Consider the following 24627-nt stretch of genomic DNA (forward strand, 5'->3'; position numbering starts at 1 on the left):
CATCTGCAGTGATTTTGGAGCCCCCAAAAATAAAGTCTGACACTGTTTCCACTGTTTCCCCATCTATTTCCCATGAAGTGATGGGACCGGATGCCATGATCTTCGTTTTCTGAATGTTGAACTTTAAGCCAACTTTTTCACTCTCCACTCTCACTTTAATCAAGAGGCTTTTGAGTTCCTCTTCACTTTCTGCCATAAGGGTGGTGTCGTCTGCCTATCTGAGGTGATTGATATTTCTCCCAGCAATCTTGATTCCAGTTTGTGCTTCTTCCAGCCCAGCGTTTCTCATGATGTACTCTGCATAGAAGTTAAATAAGCAGGGTGACAATATACAGCCTTGACGTACTCCTGTTCCTATTTGGAACCAGTCTGTTGTTCCATGTCCAGTTGTAACTGTTGCTTCCTGACCTGCATATAGGTTTCTCAAGAGGCAGATCAGGTGGTCCAGTATTCCCATCTCTTTCAGAATTTTCCACAGTTTATTGTGATCCACACAGTCAAAGGCTTTGGCATAGTCAATAGAGCAGAAATAGATGTTTTTCTGGAACTCTTTTGCTTTTTCCATGATCCAGCAGATATTGGCAATTTGATCTCTGGTTCCTCTGCCTTTTCTAAAACCAGCTTGAACGACTGGAAGTTCACGGTTCACATATTGCTGAAGCCTGGCTTGGAGAATTTTGAGCATTACTTTACAAGCGTGTGAGATGAGCGCAATTGTGCGGTAGTTTGAGCATTCTTTGGCATTGTCTTTCTTTGGGATTGGAATGAAAACTGACCTTTTCTGGTCCTGTGGCCAGTGCTGACTTTTACAAATTTGCTGGCATATTATGAGTGCAGTACTTTCACAGCATCATCTTTCAGGATTTGAAATAGCTCAACTGGAATTTCATCACCTCCACTAGCTTTGTTCGTAGTGATGCTTTCTAAGGCCCACTTAACTTCACATTCCAGGATGTCTGGCTCTAGGTGAGTGATCACACCTTCGTGATTATATTGGTCATGAAGATCTTTTTTGTACAGTTCTTCTGTGTATTCCTGCCACATTTTCTTAATATCTACTGCTTCTGTTAGGTCCATACCATTTCTGTCCTTTATCGAGCCCATCTTTGCATGAAATGTTCCCTTGGTATCTCTAATTTTCTTGAAGAGATCTCTAGTCTTCCCCATTCTGTTGTTTTCCTCTATTTCTTTGCATTGATCACTGAGGAAGGCTTTCTTATCTCTTCTCGCTATTCTTTGGAACTCTGCATTCAGATGCTTGTATCTTTCCTTTTCTTCTTTGCTTTTCACTTCTCTTTTTTTCACAGCTATTTTTAAGGCCTTCTCAGATAGCCATTTTGCTTTTTTGCATTTCTTTTCCATGGGGATGGTGTTGATCCCTGTCTCCTGTACAATGTCACAAACCTCCTTCCATAGTTTATCAGGCACTCTATCTATCAGATCTAGTCCCTTAAATCTATTTCTCACTTCCACGGTATAATCATAAGGGATTTTATTTAGGTCATATCTAAATGGTTTAGTGGTTTTCCCTACTTTCTTCAATTTAAGTCTGAATTTGGTAATAAGGAGTTCATGATCTGAGCCACAGTCATTAGGTAAGACTAGAAAGTGGTGGCAAATTCAGGGCTTATAATTCTTCTAATGGACTGTTGGAAAGGAGGAGGATGGGACAAAAGATAACCCATAGGATTTTCTCCTGAACCACTGGGAGTATCATAGGACCATTTATTAAAAAGGAAAAGACCAGTGGAAGACAGGGTTGAGACAGGGACAGGTTTGCAGATCAAATAGTAGGTTTTGTTCATGATAAATTTGGGGCATCTAATTCAAATACAAATGGAGATATTACAAAAGCTATTGGATACTTATATCTGTGGTTCAGTGAAGTTAACAGCATGGAGATGATATATATATATAAAATAGGGTAGGTCAACTAGAATGATACTAAGATAGAGACTGGAGGGAAGGTAGAGGAGGGATGAACTCAGGAAGAATCTTTAAAAGTTTTTTCAACTTTAGAGTTTAAAGAAAATAAAAGGAACTTAGAGAGAAAGTAAGGGCAACCAGCGATTTGAGAGGAAAAAACAAACAAAAAATAAGTCATTAAAGTCAGAAAGGCCATCACCATTTCCAAGGGCTGCTAAGACTAAGCAGAGATTCTAAACGTTAGCAATGGATTTGGCCACATGTAGGTCACAATTGACCTGGCTATCTGTTTTGAAAGTCCTGAAAGGAGTAAAAGGCCTGTTGGAGTAAATGTAAGACAGAATTACTGAGAGCCCTAAAACCATAATGGATGATTAACACTTCACAGAAATGAAAAGTGAAAAGTTTTGTGCTTACCCCTTATATTTTGTAATCTGTGTCCTTAAAAGAAACCCAGAAATACTGAAATCAGAAAAGTTACTAAAGCATGAAGTTATGTGTGCACTAGTACTGAAGCCATAATGACATCCCATTTAAGACTCCATATAACATCAAACGTCTCTTCACAGCCTTCTTCCAGCTGAAAACAAGTTCTCTTTTAAGTAGAGATCATGACTATCTATTGTATTCCCCAAAGTGCCTTATTTTTTAATGGTCTACAGGAGAGCAAGATCATGATATTCCATTTTGCTAGTGTTAAAACTATAGACAGAGGCTCATAATTTGTACAGGAGACAGAGACCAAAATCATCCCAAAGAAAAAGAAATGCAGGAAGGCAGAGTGGTTGTCTGAAGAGGCCTTACAAATAGTGGAGGAAAGAAGAGACACGAAAAGCAAGGGAGAAAGGGAAAGATATACCCAACTGTATGCAGAGTTCCAGAGAATAGCAAGGAAGATAAGAAGGCCTTCTTCAATGAACAATGCAAAGAAGTAGAGGAAAACAATAGAATGGGAAAGACTAGAGCTCTCTTCAAGAAAATTGGAGAGATTGGGAAACATTTCCTGAAAGGATGGGCATGATAAAGGATAGAAATGATAAGACCAAGCAGAAACTGAAGAGATTAAGAATAGGTGGGAACTATAGGAGATCAGTCTTGGGTGTTCATTGGAAGGACTGATGCTGAGGATGAAACTCCAATACTTTGGCCACCTCATGTGAAGAGTTGACTCATTGGAAAAGACCCTGTTGCTGGAAGGAATTGGGGGCAGGAGGAGAAGGGGACGACAGAGGATGAGATGGCTGGATGGCATCACTGACGTGATCCACATGAGTTTGAGTGAACGCCGGGAGTTGGTGATGGACAGGGAGGCCTGGCGTGCTGTGATTCATGGGGTCGCAAAGAGTTGACACGACTGAGCGACTGAACTGATTCAAAAAAGGTCTTAATAACTTGGATAACTACAATGGTGTGGTCACTCACCAGCAGCCAAACATCCTGGAGTGTGAAGTCAAGTGGGCCTTAGGAAGCATTAACTACAAACAAAGCTAATGGAGCTGATGGAATTCCAGTTGGCTATTTAAACACCTAAAAGATGATGCTGTTAAAGTGCTATACTCAATATGTCAGCAAATTTGGAAAATTCATCAGTGGCTACAGGACTGGAAAAGGTCACTTTTTATTCCAATTCCAAAGAAGGGCAATGCCAAAGAATGTTCACACTACCAGATAATTGCTCTCATGTCTCATGCTAGTAAGGTTATGCTCAAAATTCTGCAAGCTAGACTTTAGCAGTACATGAACTGAGAACTTCCAGATGTACAAGCTGGGTTTAGAAAAGGCAGAGGAACCAGAGATCAAATTGTCAACATCTGTTGGATCATAGACAAAAGAACAAAATTCCAGAAAAACATCTACTGCTTTCCAGAAAAACATCTGTATGAAAGCCTTTGACTATGTGGATCACAAAAAAAAAACTGAAAAATTCTTAAAGAGACGGGAAAGAAACCTTTATGCAGGTCAAGAAGGAACAGTTAGAACCAGACATGGAACAACAGACTAAAAAGTTGGGAAAGGAGTACATCAAGGCTGTATATTATCACCTTGTTTAACTTCTACCCAGAGTACATCATGTGAAATATCAGGCTGGATGAATCATAGGCCAGAATCAAGATTTCTCAGAAAAATAGCCATAACCTCAGATATGCAAATGATACCACTCTAATAGCAGAAAGTGAAGAGGAACTAAAGAGCCTCTTGATGAGGGTGAAAGAGGAGAATGGAAAAAGCCAGCTTAAAACAAAACATCCAAAAAACTTCAGTTCATAGCATCCAATCTCATCACTCCATGGCAAATAGAAGGTGCTTCTCTGGTAGCTCAGTCAGTAAAGATTCTGCCTGTAGTGCACACCGGGTCTAATCCCTGGGTTGGGAAAATTCCTTCAGTTCAGTTCAGTTCAGTCGCTCAGTCGTGTCAACTCTTTGCGACCCCATGAATCGCAGCACACCAGGCCTCCCTGTCCATCACCAACTCCCAGAGTTCACTCAGACTCACATCCATCGAGTCAGTGATGCCATCCAACCATCTCATCCTCTGTCATCCCCTTCTCCTCCTGCCCCCATCCCTCCCAGCATCAGAGTCTTTTCCAATGAGTCAACTCTTCGCCTCTCCAGTATTCTTGCCTAGAAAAACCTATGGACAGAGGAGTCTGGCAGGCTACAGTCCATGTGGTCCCAATAGTTGGACTTCACTTAGTTACTGCTACCATCACAAAGTGGAAGCAGCGACAGATTTTATTTGCTTGGGCTCCAAAATCACTGCAGATGGTGACTGCAACCATGAAATTTAAAGAAACTTGCTCTTTGGAAGGAAAGCTATGACAAGCCTAGACAGCATATTAAAAAGCAGAGACATCACTTTGCAGTCAAAGGTCCATATAATCAAAGCTATGGTTTTTCCAGTAGTCATATATGGATGTGAGAGTTGGACCCTAAAGAAGGCTGAGCACCAAAAACTTGATGCTTTCAAACTGTGGTGCTAGAGAAGACTCTTAAGAATCCCTTGGATTGCAAGGAGATCAAACCAGTTAATCTCAAAGGAAATCAACCCTGAAAACTCATTGGAAGGACTAATGCTGAAGCTGAAGCTCTAATACTTTGTCTGCCTGGTGCAGAGAGTCAACTCATTGGAAAAGACTCTGATGTTGGGAAAGATTGAGTGCAGGAGGAGAAGCGGGATACAGAAGATGGGTTCGATAGCATCACCAACTCAATGGACATGAATTTGAGCAAACTCCAGGAGACAGTGAAGGAGAGGGAAGCCTGGCGTACTGCAGTCTATCGGTGGCAGAGTTGGACACGACTTAGTGACTGAACACAATGCAGTGTTAAAATAATTTTAGGAGCATTTTATGCTATTTTCCTATGATTTTCACATGTCACAGCAATGGTTTCTGAAGCATAAATGATTCTGCACTAAAATGTTACTTTTCTGATGTCTTAAGAATGAATCATATAGAAAGTTATGTTAGTAATTTATATTGTGACTATCACAAACATTGTCGTACTTCAAGCATATTGTAGACTATTGAGATTAGCTTCATACTAATGAAGTTGCTGAAAAATAAAATAGTACATTAAAAAAAAATAACAAAACCATATGCAAGTGAATACCACCAAAAGAAGAGAAAATAGAGATAAACTACACAATCAAAATAATAAATACTAACAAGGGGAAATTGTTGTGAGTAAAAACTGCATATGAGTCAATAATAATCATACCACTTATCACAAAATGTTTATTTCATAGTGCTGGAAATACAGCATTATTATAAAATACAAGGGCTCCACTGTGTAAGAGTTACATAAATGGATACTGCTTATCAGGATCTAAACAAAAGGAAGTTGTAGCTGACTGAGAAGCCCTGCTGGTCCTCCTCCCATATTCTAGCAGTGTTTTAGGAGTCTACCATGGCCTCTCTGAAGAATACATGACTAGATCAAAGCTGGTGATCTAGTAGTTTTGAGACTGTTCAGCACCATCCCAACATCCCGGCAGATTTCATTTCATAGGAGATCTGATTCTTCTTTAGTTTTTCTTTGGAAAACACCAGGGTATCTGAATAGCTCCAGTATAGATTATACCCAGTTTGTCTACAACAATCATTCAAAACTCTTTCAATCCCTTAGTTCAGTATATTTGATATGGGGAATGTTCAGTGTCACTAGTATTCAAGTAAGTGTTAGACTATCAGCTCCACCAGAGCAACAATTTTTGCCTGCTTTGGTTACTAACTTATCCTTAATACCTGGAGCATGCATGCATGTGTGCTCAGTCATGTCTAACTTTTTGCAACCCCATGGACAGTAGCCCACCAGTCTCCTCTGTCCGTGGACTTCCCAGGAAAGAATATGGAATGGGTTGCCATTTAATTCTCCAGGGAAGCTTCCCAATCCAGGGATCAAACCCACATCTCCTGTGTCTCCTGCATTGGCAGCAGATTTTTTACCACTGAGTCACCAGAGAAGCCTAATGCCTGGAACAGAACCTGAAATACTATAAGTGCTAAAAGAATAATATCCAGTTTGCAAAGTTCCCCAAGGCACAGATTATTGTTTGAAGTGGATGGGAGACCCCCACCTCCTGCCCCACTGTAGAAGTGTTTGTCTTTTAGTAGGGGGAAGAATTCTTATCCTTCCCAGGTGAAATATATTACCTTGAGAAAACAATCTCATTGAAGATATTTTGAGTCTATGGCATTTGTGAATTAAATAAAGACTCAACTATAAATCTATACAATTTTATGGCTCTAAATCAGTGATTGAGAAATTATTATGTGGAATAGAAAACTTTCATAATTTAGGGACTGACCAGACCTTAATCTTGCAACTATCAATTGACCCAAATGACCAAAGGAAAATGATGTGACAAAACAGTTTAAACAGAATGGCTGGTCTTACTGTAGCAGCTCGTGTTAGCAGTTTGGAAATTCTGCCATCTTTCTCTTTTGACAGCAGAAGTCAAACCATTCTGAGAAATAGAAATTTTCAATTTACTCTGTACAAGCTGAATAAACATTTTAGGGTCATGACCATCACTCTGAACATTCTAAGATATGAAATACTTCTAAGAAAAAGAGGAATACAACACAATGCTGTTATTAATTCTTGTTTGTATCCTGGCAGTCCTACATCAATTCCTGTAAATACCACAATTGGGTGAGGACTTCATAGAAAAAATGAAATCACAGTTAACATTTTTTTGTGGAGAAATGTAAGCAAAAGCAGATATTCTTTCCTTAATTATGTAGGAAAATTATTTGGTTAGCAGTATTTTACTAAAATACCCCCCATTTTGGTGGCTTTAAGATATATATTTTGTAAGTCAGAATAAGCCGTCTTTGAAACAGAACAATTATTCTGAATTTAGTTATTTAATTTTGTACATCCAGAATGATTCACCTATATTATTGAAATTTACAAATCTAAGTGAAAGCAATAAATGCTGAAGAAGATGTGAAGAAAGGGGAATCCTCCTACACTGTTGGTGGCAATGTAAACTGGCAGAGCCACTATGGAGAACATTATGGAGATTCCTTCAGAAATTAAAAAAAAAAATCTATGTGCAACTTGATTCATAAGAAACTAATCAATCAACAAACAGGTGTTTATATGATGAATTTACTGAAGAACAAAATGAAAATGGATCCCTACTTTATATTGATTAATATTTCATATTTTGATTTAACATAAATTATTCTTGGGCATATAAAAGATGGTCAGTTTTCTAATTGTTAAATACTGATGGCTGTAATTCTAGAAAGAGGATGATCAACCACAGCCCATAATATATGTAGAATTACTTCATACCCAGGTTCTTGAAATAATAAGAAACATTTGAAATGTAAAAGTGCTATGGCTAGATACTTTTCATTTAATAATAGCTTTAAATTCAAATAGGTGGAATTAGTTGATTAAAATGCAATTAATATTCTTAAAAATCTCTATATCTTTTCATAAACATAAAAGTTCAGTCTTACAAAAGTGTGAATAATCTGTTTTCAAATCTTATGAATGACAACTCTATTTCCTCCTCTGCATTCCATTAACCGAGACTGATGTAAAGATGGCCCTGCTATCCTCAGATCTTTCCTTTCTGTCATCTTCCTATTGGTGCAATGTAAAAGGAAGATAAATCTCATGACGCAAGACACTAACACCCTTTAATTAGTCTCTGGTTATTTACCTTGGGTGTTCCTTACAGTGGAAAGGCCAACTGAACCTACTGCCAAGCAAGAGCTGACGGTCACAAGGAAAGGTAATCACATTAAAACATTCAAAGAGAATAATTCTTATTCACAGCAGACTGTAATTATTACACCACCAAAGTTATTTTAGAAGAACATTTTCTTCCTTTTGGCTTTTATTGTTAAGCTTGAATATCCTTTGTCATCATTATGATATTAGTTTCTAATCTAAATCTTAGATTCTGTATAATGTTATGATAAAATTTATTTTTAACTTCACTTTGGGTTAAAGTCAAGATTTGATACTTGCTAAAGTACTGAAGACAATGTAGATTCTTAAAAAAAAAAAAAAAAGTATGTTCAAGACAGTGAATCTATTCCTACAGACAAATGTGGAGGGCTAACTTTTTAGGAAGATGAAAGTACAGCATAATCCAGATTGATCCCTTAATTAATTTCAAAATTTTATTTCTGTCTAAAGGTTATAATTTCATTTGTCATAGTATACAACTTTAAAAAATAACAGGACTTATACATCCTTCATGAAAGCTGAATAGTTCTGTTTCACAAATTTTTCTGGATTGCCAAGTTATGAAGGCAAATTCAAGTACTTACTGTTTTAAGTAACTGATAAGAATGGTCTTATTTCTCTGGTTTCTGTTTATGCTAAAAAAAGAATAACTACTACCATTTTACAAGATGTTTTTGTATGAGTGTTTGTGATATCATTTTGCATGAATTATAAAAAATTCCATGATTCACCATAGAAATATTGTTCAGACTACAATCTTAAAAGTTAGCCAATGATTATTGTACAATATTTTTTCTATATTCACTGTACTGTATTGTAATCATCAAGCTTAATAAGAGACTAGATATTAATTATTCCAACCACAAAAAAGAAATGATAATTATGTGACATGACAGAGTTGTTAATTATCAATACAATTGCAATCAAATTATGATGCACAAATACATTAAATAAACATGTTAGACACATTAAATTAACACAATGTTATATATTAAATCTATTTCAACTAAGAAAAATTTCACTGGCAAGTGAAGAATTCATAAGGAGCTCCATTCTATTCAATGAAATTTGAGGAAACAATCAGTGCTGTAGGTTGCTCAAATTTGAACTCACATTAAGTTCTTTTCCATTCAGTGATATTCCATCAGAGGTTCTGAAGTCAGTTTAGTAGACAGCCTTTTTAGTCATTCTTACCTGGAAATCAAAATTGAGTTGAGTCTGGTGTGCGCTCTTTATCAAGCCTGAACTTCTAACTCTGTGACCCTAGTCTATAAAACTCAGTTTGCAGGTTTCAAGTCTATACAAGCATGATAACAATGGCTATAACAAGATGTAGTATTTAATTTATAAATGCAAAATTTATTAATATTTTAAAAATCTAAAATGTTATATGATCTTTCTAAAAAGACAATTTAGCTTTTCAAATCAAATAAATAGGTATTACTACCCTATACTTGAGTCTTTAGAAAGATAAGGTTAATTTATTTCTTCAAATATTTCATCCAGAAAACTGTAATTGTCATATCTTACATTTTTTCATTAAATTGATCAAGCTAATTATATAACTTATGATTACTGGAGAAGCAGATTATGAAAAATGCAGTTTCAGGATACTCCCCCCAATCTCTTTAAGTATTCCTACTAGATCAATCACAGAATTAGAGAATTTCAGACATTTCAGTTCAAACTTTTATTTATAGGCAAAAAGAATACTAGGGCCAGATAAAGGGAAATACTTATTCAAAGTAGAGAATAGAGCCCAAGATGGAGATCAGTTCTCCAAAGGAATGTGTAGTCACCTCAGTTTCTTACCTGAAGCCACTCGACTAGCGTTAGGAAAGCTATCTAATTCTTTAGCCTGGCATTTAATGCCTCATCTTTCTTTGCCCTAAACTTTCTATCCAACTTTGTCTTTCCCTTCCCTCCATTCAAATGCCCATGGATATTCCTAAGGAGTTCTCTTTTCCTTGAAGTTCCTCGCTATTAATCTCTGCATGGGCAAGTCCCACCTATATGCTATGTCCTACAGAAATAATTTATTGATTTCTTAACTGAACACTTCTATCTGTAGAACAGCACTTTTGTGACACTTTCTACTCTTTTATCTAACAGTGATTTGTGTACATTGCAACTCTTCCTAAAATTTATGTTACTTGACCAATTCACCTTAATAAGCTCAACGCTGACACACAGAGCTTTGTTCCTACTACGTTCTTGGTACATATGAAATGAATACAGGATTAACCTTGTAATGACTCATTCAGTAACATAACCAAAAATTAAATTCATATATTTCCTACCATTTTGTTTTTCTAAAGCTTTTAATAAAATAGATTTTTCACATTGGCTATATCTCCCCCTCATTCTGGCTTTTCCCACCCTTAAATCAAATAAAACATTGCTCCAAGTCACTCCTAAATTATCAGCAACAGATCCTGTTAATCTAATGTTTTTAATTTAATTTTAGGTGCAATGATGAAGAGTTTTTTCCTAGTTGTGACTATCCTGGCATTAACCCTGCCATTTTTGGTGAGTTAATTTCATCTAATCAGTTTGTATCAAATTTTTTTAATTTATTGAAGGGCTTTAATTGTGTAAATTTCTAAATACAGTTATATTTTATAGAACAAAATAGCTGCATAAGTAATTTATTTTTACATTTATTTTTCTTATTAAAGTCATATTCTTCTGGATATTCTTCTGGTTTCTAGGAATAAAGAAATCACACTTTATCATCTAGAGAAAACCTTTAAAATTCTTATATGATAGAGAAAATACATTTTGGGGGAAAAAATCCTGAAAATATTTTTAAATTATAATATGCACTTAAAATAATTCACAAAAAATAAATATATAAACCATAGACGAAGATCAGAAATGTTTTTAGTTAAATTCCTATTTCATGCAAACTCCAATTTGTTTTGAAACTAAATCCTTAAAATATTAGGAGCTTGTTTAAGCTTTTTTACCAATTTCAAATAACTTGACATGTACTTTTAATATTTAAGTGTATTGTAACTTTTGTTATAATATTTCCATTGTGTCAACTCCCTCTCAGGGATTATATCCATAAACACCTCTTCGATTTTTAGGCAAACATCTGAAACCATCAGATGTTTATTTTCCTGTTCTTACTGTTGGCAAATAAGTGCCTGGGATCCCCAAATGAACATGAAAATAAAACAGAACAATAGCCAAAACAATGAGGAAAACTAGTCAAAAAAATTAAAAGGAAAAAACCCCAAACCTTTTTCATATTACATGTAATTATAGTACATTACAGAGTGTAATGCCTGAAAATCATAGTTATTTATGCATACAATCCTTGAGAGGGAGTTGACAAAATATGAAGATTATAACAAAAGTTACAATATATTTGAATGTTAAACATACATATCAAGTTATTTGAAATTGGTAAAAAGAAAAAGAAAAACTTAAACAACATCCTAATATTTTAAGAATTTAGTCTCTAAATAGACTGGAGTTTGTGTGAGATAGGAATTTAATTAAAAACATTATACATTACCATGTGTAAAATTAGATAGCCAGTGGAAATTTGCTGTATGATGCAGGGAGCTCAAACCTAGGACTCTGTGACAACCTAGAGGGGTAGGATGGGGTGGGAGGTGGAAGGGAGGTTCAAGGGGGAGGGGACATAACATACCAATGGCTGATTCATATTAATGTATGGCAGAAACCAACACAATATTGTAAAGCAATTATCCTCCAACTAAAAATAAATACATTTAAAATTTAAATATCTGATGCTGTATGACCTCCTCTTGTTTTGATGGGCAGGGTCATGCTCAATAAATCTTTAATCCAATTTTCTGTTAATGGGCAGGGCTGTGTTCCCTCCCTGTTTTTTGACCTGAGGCCAAATTATGGTGGAGGTAATGAAGATAATGGCTGGCGACCTCCTTCAAAAGGTCCCATGCTAACACCACTGCACTCAGTGCCTCCAGCCTGCAGCAGGCCACCTCTGACCGATGCCTCTGCCAGAGACTCCTGGACACTCATGGGCAAGTCTGGTTCAGTCTCTTGTGGGGTCATTGCTTCTTTCTCTTGGGTCCTGGTGCACACAAGCTTTTGTTTGTGCCCTCCAAGAGTCTGTTTCCTCAGTCCTGTGTAAGTTCTAGAGGCTCTATGGTGGGGTTAATGGTGACCTCTTCTAAGAGGGCTTATGCCATACCCAGGTCTACTGCACCCAGAGCTCCTGCCCAGCAGCAGTCAACTGCTGACCTGTACCTCCACAGGAGACATTCAAACAAAGTTCTGGCTCAGTCTCTGTGGAATCTCTGGGTCCTGGTGCATACCAGGCTTATTTGAGCCCTCCAAGCATCTCTGGCGGGTATGGGGTTTGATTCTAAATGCTATTTCACCCTTCTACCATCTTGCTGGGGCTTCTCCTTTGCCCTTGGACATGAGGTATCTTTCCTCGGTGGGATCCAACATTCTTCTGTTGATGGTTGTTCAGCAGTGAGTGAAATTTTGGAGTTCTTGCAGAAGATGAGCACAAGTCCTTATACTCTGTAACAAACTACTTCTACTCTACAACAAACTGGAAAATTCATAAAGAGATGGGAATACCAGACCACCTGACCTGCCTCCTGAAAAATCTGTATGCAGGTCAAGAAGCAACAGTTAGAAATGGACATGGAACAACAGACTGGTTCCAAATCAGGAAAGGAGTACATCAAGGCTATATATTATCACCGTGATTATTAACTTATACACACAGTACATCATGAGAAATGCTGGGCTGGATGAAGCACAAGTTGGAATCAAGATTGCCAGGAGAAATATCAATAACCTCAGATATGCAGATGACACCACCCTTATGGCAGAAAACGAAGAAGAACTAAAGAGCCTCTTGATGAAAGTGAAAGAAGAGAGTGAAAAAATTGGCTTAAAGCTCAACATTCAGAAAACGAAGATCATGGCATCCGGTCCCATCACTTCATGGCAAATAGATGAGGAAACAATGGAAACAGTGACAGACTTTGTTTTCTGGGGCTCCAAAATCACTGCATATGGTGACTGCAGCCATGAAATTAAAAGACGCTTGCTCCTCGGAAGAAAAGCTATGACCAACCTAGATAGCATATTAAAAAGCAGAGACATTACTTTGCCAACCAAGGTCTGTCTGGTCAAAGCTATGGCTTTTCCAGTAATCATGTATGGATGTGAAAGTTGGACTATAAAGAAAGCTGAGCACTGAAGAATTGATGCTTTTGAACTGTGGTGTTGGAGAAGACTCTTGATAATCCCTTGGACTGCAAGGAGATCCAACCAGTCTGTCCTAAAGGAAATCAGTCCTGAATATTCATTGGAAGGACAGATTCTGAAGCTGAAACTCCAATACTTTGGTCATCTGATGAGAAGAACTGACTCATTGGAAAAGACCCTGATACTGGGAAAGATTGAAGGCAGGAGGAGAAGGGAACAACAGAGGATGAAATGGTTGGATGGCATTACCGACTCTGGACATGAGTTTAAATAAGCTCCAGGAGTTGGTGATGAACAGGGAAGCCTGGCGTGCTGCAGTCCATGGGATTGCAAAGATCTGATATGACTGAGCGACTGAACTGAATTGATGACCTCCTCTTAAACTGTAAAATTTGGAACAGCACTAGTCCTTGTTTCATAATTTATTTATTATTAAATTTAGTTTTGCTTTCAAGTTAATATCTCTTAAATAATTCTATTTGGTAAATTTTTAGAATCTTTTTAAAAATTTGAATTACTATGACCTTCATATTTCTTCCTTTCTTCTTTGAAACTTGATTTTATTGTGGTCACCTGCATATTTAGAACTTGGGCTTTCTCTTGAGGGATAGAGGTTAAAGTTTAAATCAGAAAGTGATTCACAACTGCTTGACCTCTGAAAACATCTTCTTGAACTATTTAAGCCAGTGCTATCCCCAAACTCTCCTTCCTGTCTTCACAAAGCTACAAGCCCCATGGATATAAACAAATAATTCAAAAGAAGAATGAAAGTTTATATAATTTTTACCATCCAATCTTATACAATCTTACTTACCCAATCAAAATCATACAACTTAATACAGCAATCGGAGAAGGCAATGGCACCCCACTCCAGTACTCTTGCCTGAAAGATCCCATGGACTGAGGAGCCTGGTAGACTGCAGTCCATGGGGTCACTAGGAGTCAGACACGACTGTGTAACTTTCAAGTAGACATCCTGAGCGACTTCACTTTCACTTTTCACTTTCATGCATTGGAGAAGGAAATGGCAAGCCACTCCAGTGTTCTTGCCTGGAGAATCCCAGGGACGGGGAAGCCTGGTGGGCTGCCGTCTCTGGGGTCACACAGAGTCAGACACGACTGAAGTGACTTAGCAGCAGCAGCAGCAATACAGCAATGTTGTAGCATCTTTTATGTGCTAAATGTATTCCTTCTCTCCAAAATATAAATAACTAAGATAACACTTATTACTAGCAATTACAAGATGAACTGCACAATCTTATAGTCTATTGATGACATTATAAATTGGTATATCTTTACTGTACAGAAGTTTAATAATTTCTGTATTTTCCCCCCAAAATCATGTTTTTGATGGACTGTTTTAAGAAATCACTGAAAACTATTTAAAAGGCCATTGACATCTGGGCTTCCCTGGTGTCTCAGAAAGTAAAGAATCTGCCTGCATGCAGGAGACCTAGTTTTCATCCTTGGATTGGGAAGATTTCCCCGGAGAAGGGAATGGCTACCCACTCAAGTATCTTACCTGGAGAATTCATGGACAGGGGAGCCTCGTGGGCTAAAGTTCATAGGTCATTTTAAAAGTCCATTGATATCTATCCAGATGTTATCCATGCCTGTATTTATAATAAAAACATTTTTTGATAAACCTTTAAAAGTTAACAGTAAAGAACAAACATTTCATGACATAACCATTGATTGTTTTTCAACTTTGAATATGCAAGTATGAAAACTGAGGTGATGGAAAAAATGATATGAGATCATATGCCTTTAAAAAATTTAAGATACAAGATACTAAAATGAACATATACTAGGAATACATAATGCAGGTAGACTGATATTATATCAAATCTATATCTAAATTTTCAGGATTTTTTAGTGTAGGCAAACTTTCAATATTAATATAACTTTTTAAATTTTAAACTAATGACTTAATAAATTTAGAGGTAAATAAGTCCCTGTCTTAACACACCCTGTATTTTATTATTTTTTTTAAATCTCTGATATCCTATACCAACAACTTCCTAAAGGTTTATAGGATCTTTTATATCCCAGGGATATGTGTGAAAAGTCTTAAACTAAAACTGTCATCTTAAAACTATTTACCATTATGAACTCACCTTTTGTAAGTTTTAAAGCTTCATATAGATATGCCTGGAAACTACTTTCTCACTCCTGATTTCCTATGCATGTTACAATCCAGAACTAAGAAAAGTACTATAAATACATGATAATTTTTTAAATGCTATTATTTATATAACATTTATATACCAGTGTTATGCTAGAGGCAATTTTTTAATCAAGCACTGGATGGATGGATTTTTAATCAACCAGATGGATGATACGGGGAGGGAGGAGGGAGAGGGATTCAGGATGGGGAACATGTGTACACCTGTAGCGGATTCATGTTGATGTATGGCAAAACCAATACAATATTGTAAAGTAATTAGCCTCCAATTAAAATAAAAAAATTTATATTAAAAAAAAGAAAACCTCATAAATCATCTTAGGAGAGCAGAAACAAAAAAATATGCTAAATTCTCCTCTTATTTTTAGCAATATATATTCAATACAAATTGAATATCGGTTGTTCATGTTCTTCATTTAAGCAATATCATATATAGTTGTTGGTACAGAGATCAAATGATCATATTCTTTTCAATCTTAAATTTTTCTCCCTAAATAGTGATTTTTAAGAACAACTTAACCATGGGGCTCATTATTGCTATTTAAGTTAGCATGTATCTGTCATTTCTTGAGGGTTTCACAGACTATCTGCTAAGTCACTTCAGTCGTGTCCAACTCTGTGCGACCCCATAGACGGCAGCCCACCAGGCTCTCCCGTCTCTGGGATTCTCCAGGCAAGAACACTGGAGTGGGTTGCCATTTCCTTCTCCAATGCATGAAAGTGAAAAGTGAAAGTGAAGTCACTCAGTCATGTTCGACATTTAGTGATCCCATGGACTGCAGCCCACCAGGCTCCTCCATCCATGGGATTTTCCAGGCAAGAGTACTGGAGTGGGGTGCCATTGCCTTCTCTGTCACAGACTATAGATAACCTAGAAAAGTGCTTTATAATATTTTACAATACTAAAATAAAAGCAAGAAAAACATGTTTTATCTTTTTTATAAAAGATATTTTTAAATCACAAAAACTAGACTCTTTCATGCTTTTTTTTCTTCTAACTTCTTGTTTCTGATTCTTTCTCTGAATCTCAACAGGGTGCCCAGGAGCAAAACCAAGAACAACCAATAGTAAGTTTGTTTCCAGTAGAGATATGAATCCAAGGAATAAAATTCTGCAAAGTTTAATGATATTAAAATGCCTTCTATCAAAAGACTAAGTAAATATTTAAACTACATAAAATAGTTGAATAATCTTTGTAAAAATAATCATTTCAGCAACCACTCATATGAATCCACATCAATGTTTATCTAAAATCTTGGTATCACTTTACAGGCCAAGTCGTGTTGATTTTCATGAGTATTTAGCAACATGAGAAAACCTTCTCAGAATTTAATACTGGGAAAACAATGAAAACAAAAGCAAAGCTTAATATTTCTTCTGTCTACTTTTTAAGAAATGGGGAATGATCCCTCTCTGAAACATCTTCAGATGCTTCTCATACAATTGTATTCATTCCCCCAGTTTGTTTGAATGAATACCTTTAAATATGTCTCCTTTCATGAGAAAGCCTTGCTTTGAGGTATAATTTCATTAATTTGTTTCTATTCATAAGGAAAGATCTAATGATTTTGTATTTTATAACTGTACCTAATTAATATTAATTAATAGAACTAATCAATTATTATAATTAGTTAATTATAATATAATATTATATATATCACATGATGTGATGTGATGTGGAATATATATATTTATCATATAATGTGATATTATGTGATATATATCACATTATATCACAATATATCACATGATGTGATGTGGAATATATATTATATTATTATATAGTTTTATATAATATATATTAATAATTGATTAGTTCTATTACTTTGGCCACCTGATGTGAAGAGCTGACTCATTTGAAAAGACCCTGATGCTAGGAAAGATTGAAGGCAGGAGGAGAAGGGGGCGACAGAGGATGAGATGGTTGGATGGCATCATGGACTCAATGGACATGGGTTTGGGTGGACTCAGGAATTGGTGATGGACAGGGTGGCCTAGTGTGCTGCAGTTCACGGGGTCAGAAAGAGTTGGACACAACTGAGTGACTGAACTGAACTGAACTGAATATATAATATATAAATATTATAATATTATATATAATATATATTATAAAATTTTATAAATTATATAAAATATATATAAACCCAAGAATCCATATCACATCACATCATTACATATAATATATAATATAATGTATAATATAATTTATAATATTAGATGATTATATAATATACAATACTAATATATCAGTATATAATATAATTGTATATAGTTAACTGCACGTAATTAATGTATTTTATGACTGCACCTAATTGATAGAACTGTGGCAAATAAAGATGGAAAATTTCCTAACTGATTTTTAACGGATAAAACTAAGCAGAAAAAAACCCCAACATATAAACCCAGGAATCCACATCACATTATTTTTACTATTTTGCTTGAATTAGTTTAGATAAAATGCACCCTTAACCTAATCCCTAGATAAATAAAATAAAAAACAGTTACAAACATGTGGTGAGAATAAACATATATATATATATATATACACACACACACATATACACACTCATATATATGGAAAGAGATATACAGTTTTTTTCTTTGTGTGTAGTATGCTTGTGTATTGTATGTCAAAGCTCTCTATGAAACTGGTCTAGCTGTGGTGCTTATAAAGTGCAACATTTACTGAGCACTTTTTATATATGCCAAGCTCTGGGCAAAGTGGTTTACATTATGAGCTATCTCATCTAATTTTTTTTGAAACTAATGTTATTTTTAATATTTGCTGAAAATCAAGAAGTGGAAGGAAGATGTACAAATCCATATTTTATAAAATAATATGGTTTCTGGGTTCACTGTTCCCAATGTTGTACTTTCTTAACATCAAATACTGTAACAATTTGTTTCAAAAAATTCTGATTTAAGATATCTCTTCACTCTGCTTCTGCTGCTGCTAAGTCGCTTCAGTCCTGGCTGACTCTTGTGACCCCATAGATGGCAGCCCACTAGGCTCCCCAGTCCCTGGGATTCTCCAGGCAAGAAATAATACCATTCTGCATAATTTATTTTTTTACAGCGCTGTGAGAAAGATGAAAGATTCTTCAGTGACAAAATAGCCAAATATATCCCAATTCAGTATGTGCTGAGTAGGTATCCTAGTTATGGACTCAATTACTACCAACAGAAACCAGTTGCACTAATTAATAATCAATTTCTGCCATACCCATATTATGCAAAGCCAGCTGCAGTTAGGTCACCTGCCCAAATTCTTCAATGGCAAGTTTTGTCAAATACTGTGCCTGCCAAGTCCTGCCAAGCCCAGCCAACTACCATGGCACGTCACCCACACCCACATTTATCATTTATGGCCATTCCACCAAAGAAAAATCAGGATAAAACAGAAATCCCTACCATCAATACCATTGCTAGTGGTGAGCCTACAAGTACACCTACCACCGAAGCAGTAGAGAGCACTGTAGCTACTCTAGAAGCTTCTCCAGAAGCTTCTCCAGAAGTTATTGAGAGCCCACCTGAGATCAACACAGTCCAAGTTACTTCAACTGCGGTCTAAAAACTCTAAGGAAACATCAAAGAAGACAACGCAGGTAAATAAGCAAAATGAATAACAGCCAAGATTCATGGACTTATTAATAAAATCGTTAACATCTAAACTAGCGTAGATGGATAAATTAAATCTGTTACAGAGAAGGCGAAATGGGCTAATTATAACTTACATTTGCTGGTTCTTTATCATGTATATACTAGATTCTTTCCCAACAAGAAAGTTTTAAAATATTTTACAAAATGAGTAAAAATTGCAGATTTTATTATTAAACCTTTTTCAACAATTGGTATACTCCTTGAATCTATTAGTTTTATTTTACTCCTGTTCACACACAAAAACAGTAAAGTACAGTGTCAACTCATGATTTTTCTTATCTCAAAAATATGTTTTCTTAGAAAAAAATCATATAGGATATGAGTTTAAATATATTTTAATTGTATACCAGTGTTGTTGCACTCTACTTTTGGTAAGAATAGAATGAAAGGAAACAATGTTTCACTCATAGCATTTTATCTCAGGCATCACTTCCGAAAGGCTGTATAAGGTTAGGCACCCAAATTTCTCCTATTGTAAGGTAATCCCACAGAAAAATTCTAATTTTTAACTTGAAAAGCACCTACTTATTAAGAGGAAACTTTCAGAACTTTAAATATAATGTAAAATATGTCTATTTATTATTTGAATCAATGGATAATGGCAGAGTCCAAAATAATTTAAAACACATGAAGAGGTTAAACAGAAAGATCAATAAGATAGAAAATAACTAAAGATTGTGAAATAATTTAGGAAGAAAGTGACAACATTTTGAGATTCTAGGCAACAAATACTTTCATCACACTGTCTACATGATTTTTGGTCTAAAATGAACTCAGCATGATATAATGGTAATAGCAATAGATCAGAGAAGCCTGGTTCTTCTGTTGTGTGACTTTAAGCAATTCATTACTCTCTCTAAAGAGTCATCACTCTCATTTTCTCATAATTTTGGTTGCTATGAGATTCAAGTGAGAAAGCATATTGTGAATGAGATGTAAAAAGCAATCAATCTGTGAAATATAATGCTCTAGAAAAGAAGTATAATTAGTAAATATTAAAATTTACTTTCAACTAAAATATCAAGTCCTTACTAAATTATCAAAACTACATAACAATCTCAGTTTAATCCTGTAGCAGCCATATGGAATGGATTATATTACCATCTTAAATCCACAAATGAAAGCTATGGATGCAAATTGCTACAGCTGAAAGTTCAAAACTGGAAACCAAATCAAACTTGCTTGATTTCAGATAGTAAGGCTTAATTAGTATGTCTGCTATTTCCATATGGGCTATTTGTTAATAAAAATAAAAACAGAAAACATACTCTAATTTTCCAAGATCAGCATATGTGTAAATTTTATTACTGAGATTGTGTTTAATAGGACATCTGGTAAGAAAGAGAAGATAATAAGCTGATAAATCTTTGACTCATTAAAATTTCAAAAAGAAAATGAAAAAATTAATGGACACAAAATGAAAACAAGTAATTGAGTATGCAACTATCTATTTTATTGATATGAAATACATTATATTTACATGATTGTTTTTAATAAAATAATCATTATCTCAATAGTCAACATTTGTTCAAAACTCAAGAACCTAGATTCCTAAGTTAAAACCACACAGTATAAGATCACTTATAAAAAAAGAATGTATAGGACTGTGTCTTTCTGTGAATATTAGATGAAGACAATTGTATCAGTTCACTATGTGGTGAATTTAAATATTTAAATTTATATATTTAGTTAGATAAACTACTTGGATACAGACATGAAGCAAATCACAGAAGCTAAATAAAATACATATCATGAGAACTGTTAGCACATTGTGAACTAAATCTCTAAACTGTCATTTTTATAGGTCTAGCTGAAACCAAATGACTACTTCAAACTTTCCTTTGGCCAGTTGTCTGCCTTCGGTGAACAGAGAATATGATTTTCACAGATCCGGCTCCTTTCTCGTCTCCTCTTACATTTTACTTTTATGCCAGATTTAATTTTTTGATTCCTGCATAATAAAGCCAATCAAATGCAATGGATCTCTTTTCTTTTTTAATTTATTTATTTTAATTGGAGGCTAATTACTTTACAATATTGTATTGGTTCTACCACACATCAACATGAATCTGCCACGGGCATACACGTGTTCCCCATCCTGAACCCCCCTCCCACCTCCCTCCCCGTACCATCCCTCTGGGTCATCCCAGTGCACCACCCCAAGCATCCTGTATCCTGCATTGAACCTGGACTGGCGATTCACTTCTTATATGATATTATACATGTTTCAATGCCATTCTCCCAAATCATCCCACCCTCTCCCTCTCCCAGAGTCCAAAAGACTGTTCTATACATCGTGTCTCTTTTGCTGTCTCGCATATAGGCTTATCATTACCATCTTTCTAAATTCCATATATATGCGTTAGTATACTGTATTGGTGTTTTTCTTTCTGGCTTACTTCACTCTGTATAGTAGGCTCCAGTTTCATCCACCTCATTAGAACTCATTCAAATGTATTCTTTTTAATGGCTGAATAATACTCCATTGTGTATATGTACCACTGCTTTCTTATCCATTCATCTGCTGATGGACATCTAGGTTGCTTCCATGTCCTGGCTATTATAAACAGTGCTGCGATGAACATTGGGGTACACGTGTCTCTTTTGATTCTGGTTTCCTGGGTGTGTATGCCCAGCGGTGGGATTGCTGGATCATAAGGCAGTTCTATTTCCAGTTTTTTAAGGAATCTCCACACTGTTCTCCATAGTGGCTGTACTAGTTTGCATTCCCACCAACAGTGTAAGAGGGTTCCCTTTTCTCCACACCCTATCCAGCATTTATTGCTTCTGGACTTTTGGATCGCAGCCATTCTGACTGGCGTGAAATGGTACCTCATTATGGTTTTGATTTGCATTTCTCTGATAATGCATGATGTTGAGCATCTTTTCATGTGTTTGTTAGCCATCTGTATGTCTTCTTTGGAGAAATGTCTATTTAGATCTTTGGCCCATTTTTTGATTGGGGCGTTTATTTTTCTGGAGTTGAGCTGTAGGAGTTGCTTGTATATTTTTGAGATTAGTTGTTTGTCAGTTGCTTCATTTGCTATTATTTTCTCCCATTCTGAAGGCTGTCTTTTCACCTTGCTTATAGTTTCCTTTGTTGTGCAGAAGCTTTTAAGTTTAATTAGGTCCCATTTGTTTATTTTTGCTTTTATTTCCAATATTCTGGGAGGTGGGTCATAGAGATTTATATTGGAGAGTGTTTTGCCTATGTTCTCCTCTAGGAGTTTTATAGTTTCTGGTCTTACATTTAGATCTTTAATCCATTTTGAGTTTATTTTTGTGTTAGAAAGTGTTCTAGTTTCATTCTTTTACAAGTGGTTGACCAGTTTTCCCAGCACCACTTGTTAAAGAGATTGTCTTTTCTCCATTGTATATTCTTGCCTCCTTTGTCAAATATAAGGTGTCCATACGTGCGTGAATTTATCTCTGCATTTTCTATTTTGTTCCATTGATCTATATTTCTGTCTTTGTGCCAGTACCATACTGTCTTGATGACTGTGGCTTTGTATTAGAGCCTGAAGTCAGGCAGGTTGATTTCTCCAGTTCCATTCTTCTTTCTCAAGATAGCTTTGACTATTCAAGGTTTTTTTATATTTCCACACAAATTGTGAAATTATTTGTTCTAGCTCTGTGAAAAATACCATTGGTAGCTTGATAGGGATTGCATTGAATCTATTGATTGCTTTGGGCAGTATACTCATTTTCACTATATTGATTCTTCCGATCCATGAACATGGTATATTTCTCCATCTATTAGTGTCCTCTTTGATTTCTTTCACCAGTGTTTTATAGTTTTCTATATATATATGTCTTTAGTTTCTTTAGGTAGATATATTCCTAAGTATTTTATTCTTTTCGTTGCAATGGTGAATGGAATTGTTTCCTTAATTTCTCTATTTTCTCGTTAATAGTATATAGGAATGCAAGGGATTTCTGTGTGTTGATTTTATACCCTGCAACTTCACTATATTCATTGATTAGTTCTAGTAATTTTCTGGTGGAGTCTTTAGGGTTTTCTATGTAGAGGATCGTGTCATCTGCAAACAGAGTTTTACTTCTTTTCCAATCTGGATTCCTTTTATTTCTTTTTCTGCTCTGATTGCTGTGGCCAAAACTTCCAAAACTATGTTGAATAGTAATGGTGAAAGTGGGCACCCTTGTCTTGTTCCTGAATTTAGGGGAAATGCTTTCAATTTTTCACCACTAGGATAATGTTTGCTGTGGTTTTGTCATATATAGCTTTTATTATGTTGAGGTATGTTCCTTCTATTCCTGCTTTCTGGACAGTTTTTATCATAAATGGATGTTGAAAGAGTCTGTGAATACACCTCAGGGGTTATTTGAAACTTTGAAATTCCAAGGTAAATTTAGTGTGAATTTGGAAATACACATTTAATTGAAGGCAGAGCTCATAATTTCTTCTGATTCTCAAAGTGGTCCACTCATTAAGACCATCTTCTGCAGGATGATATGGGGAAAATCTAAATTTATGGCTAAATCATTGGGGTCAGAGAACTAAGCCATAGTGTTCAACTCTAGAAGGCCACAAAGTGATTCTTGAGCAGCCAAGAGAGAGAATGAGAACACTAGAGTTAGCATTAAGTGCCCAAAAGTAATGCCAATTTTAGTCTAGATCATTCCCGGGAGCAAATTCCCAGGCTCAGAGTCTTTAACATTCTCACCAAATAAAATAACTCTCTACTTTCAGATTCTGATTTTTTTTTTTTTAATTAACACTAATAGGGGCTTCCCTGTGACATAGTAAATCCTTCAACTACAATTTCCATTTTAAGAAAATACATTGGTGAGTTGGTTATTTTGGGTTTGGATAAATTACTTTCAGAGGTAAAGTCCATTTCTGCAAAGGTAGTTTATATGAGAAATTATGTCTTTAGCATGGAAAATAAATGAGATCTGGAGGGTCACACATAGTCATTCATTTATCAATTATTTGCCAAATGCCCACTATGTGAATATATCATGCTTCCTCCCCACCTCTAGGACCTCATGGCCTGGTGAGAAATAGAAAAACATCTTATTATTCAAGTTCTCAGGTCTTCCAAAACAGTTATAAGTTATATAATAATAATTTATTTACCACTTTTTTAAATGTATAAAAAGTTCTCACACATATAAACCTCTTAATCTTCACTAGTAACCTCTTGAAATAGCTTCTTATTGATCCTCATTTTGTATGAAAGTGTTGAAAAGTGAAGTGCTAGTAGCTCAGTCCTGTCGGGACTCTTTGCAACCCTATGGACTGTAGCCTTCCAAACTCCTCTGTCCATGGGATTCTCCAGGCAAAACACTGGAGTGGGTTGCCACAGCCTCCTCAAGGGGATCCTATCAATCCAGTTATCAAACCTGAGTCTCCTGTGTCTCCTGCATTACAGGTGGATTCTTTATCA

The 24627-nt window shown here is 35.7% G+C and overlaps 1 protein-coding gene across 1 annotated transcript; it reads left to right on the forward strand.

The window, feature by feature from the left end:
- The first annotated feature begins 10614 nt into the window (after positions 1 to 10614).
- CSN3 (casein kappa) lies at positions 10615 to 19127 on the forward strand. Its single transcript, XM_005897042.3, has 3 exons — positions 10615 to 10671; positions 16591 to 16623; positions 18633 to 19127. Exons 1-3 carry the CDS (start codon positions 10615 to 10617, stop codon positions 19125 to 19127), a joined length of 585 nt encoding a protein of 194 aa, XP_005897104.1.
- Positions 19128 to 24627: the final 5500 nt, after the last annotated feature.

This window comes from Bos mutus, chromosome 6 (genome assembly GCF_027580195.1).
Source record: "Bos mutus isolate GX-2022 chromosome 6, NWIPB_WYAK_1.1, whole genome shotgun sequence".
Lineage (NCBI taxonomy): Eukaryota > Metazoa > Chordata > Mammalia > Artiodactyla > Bovidae > Bos > Bos mutus.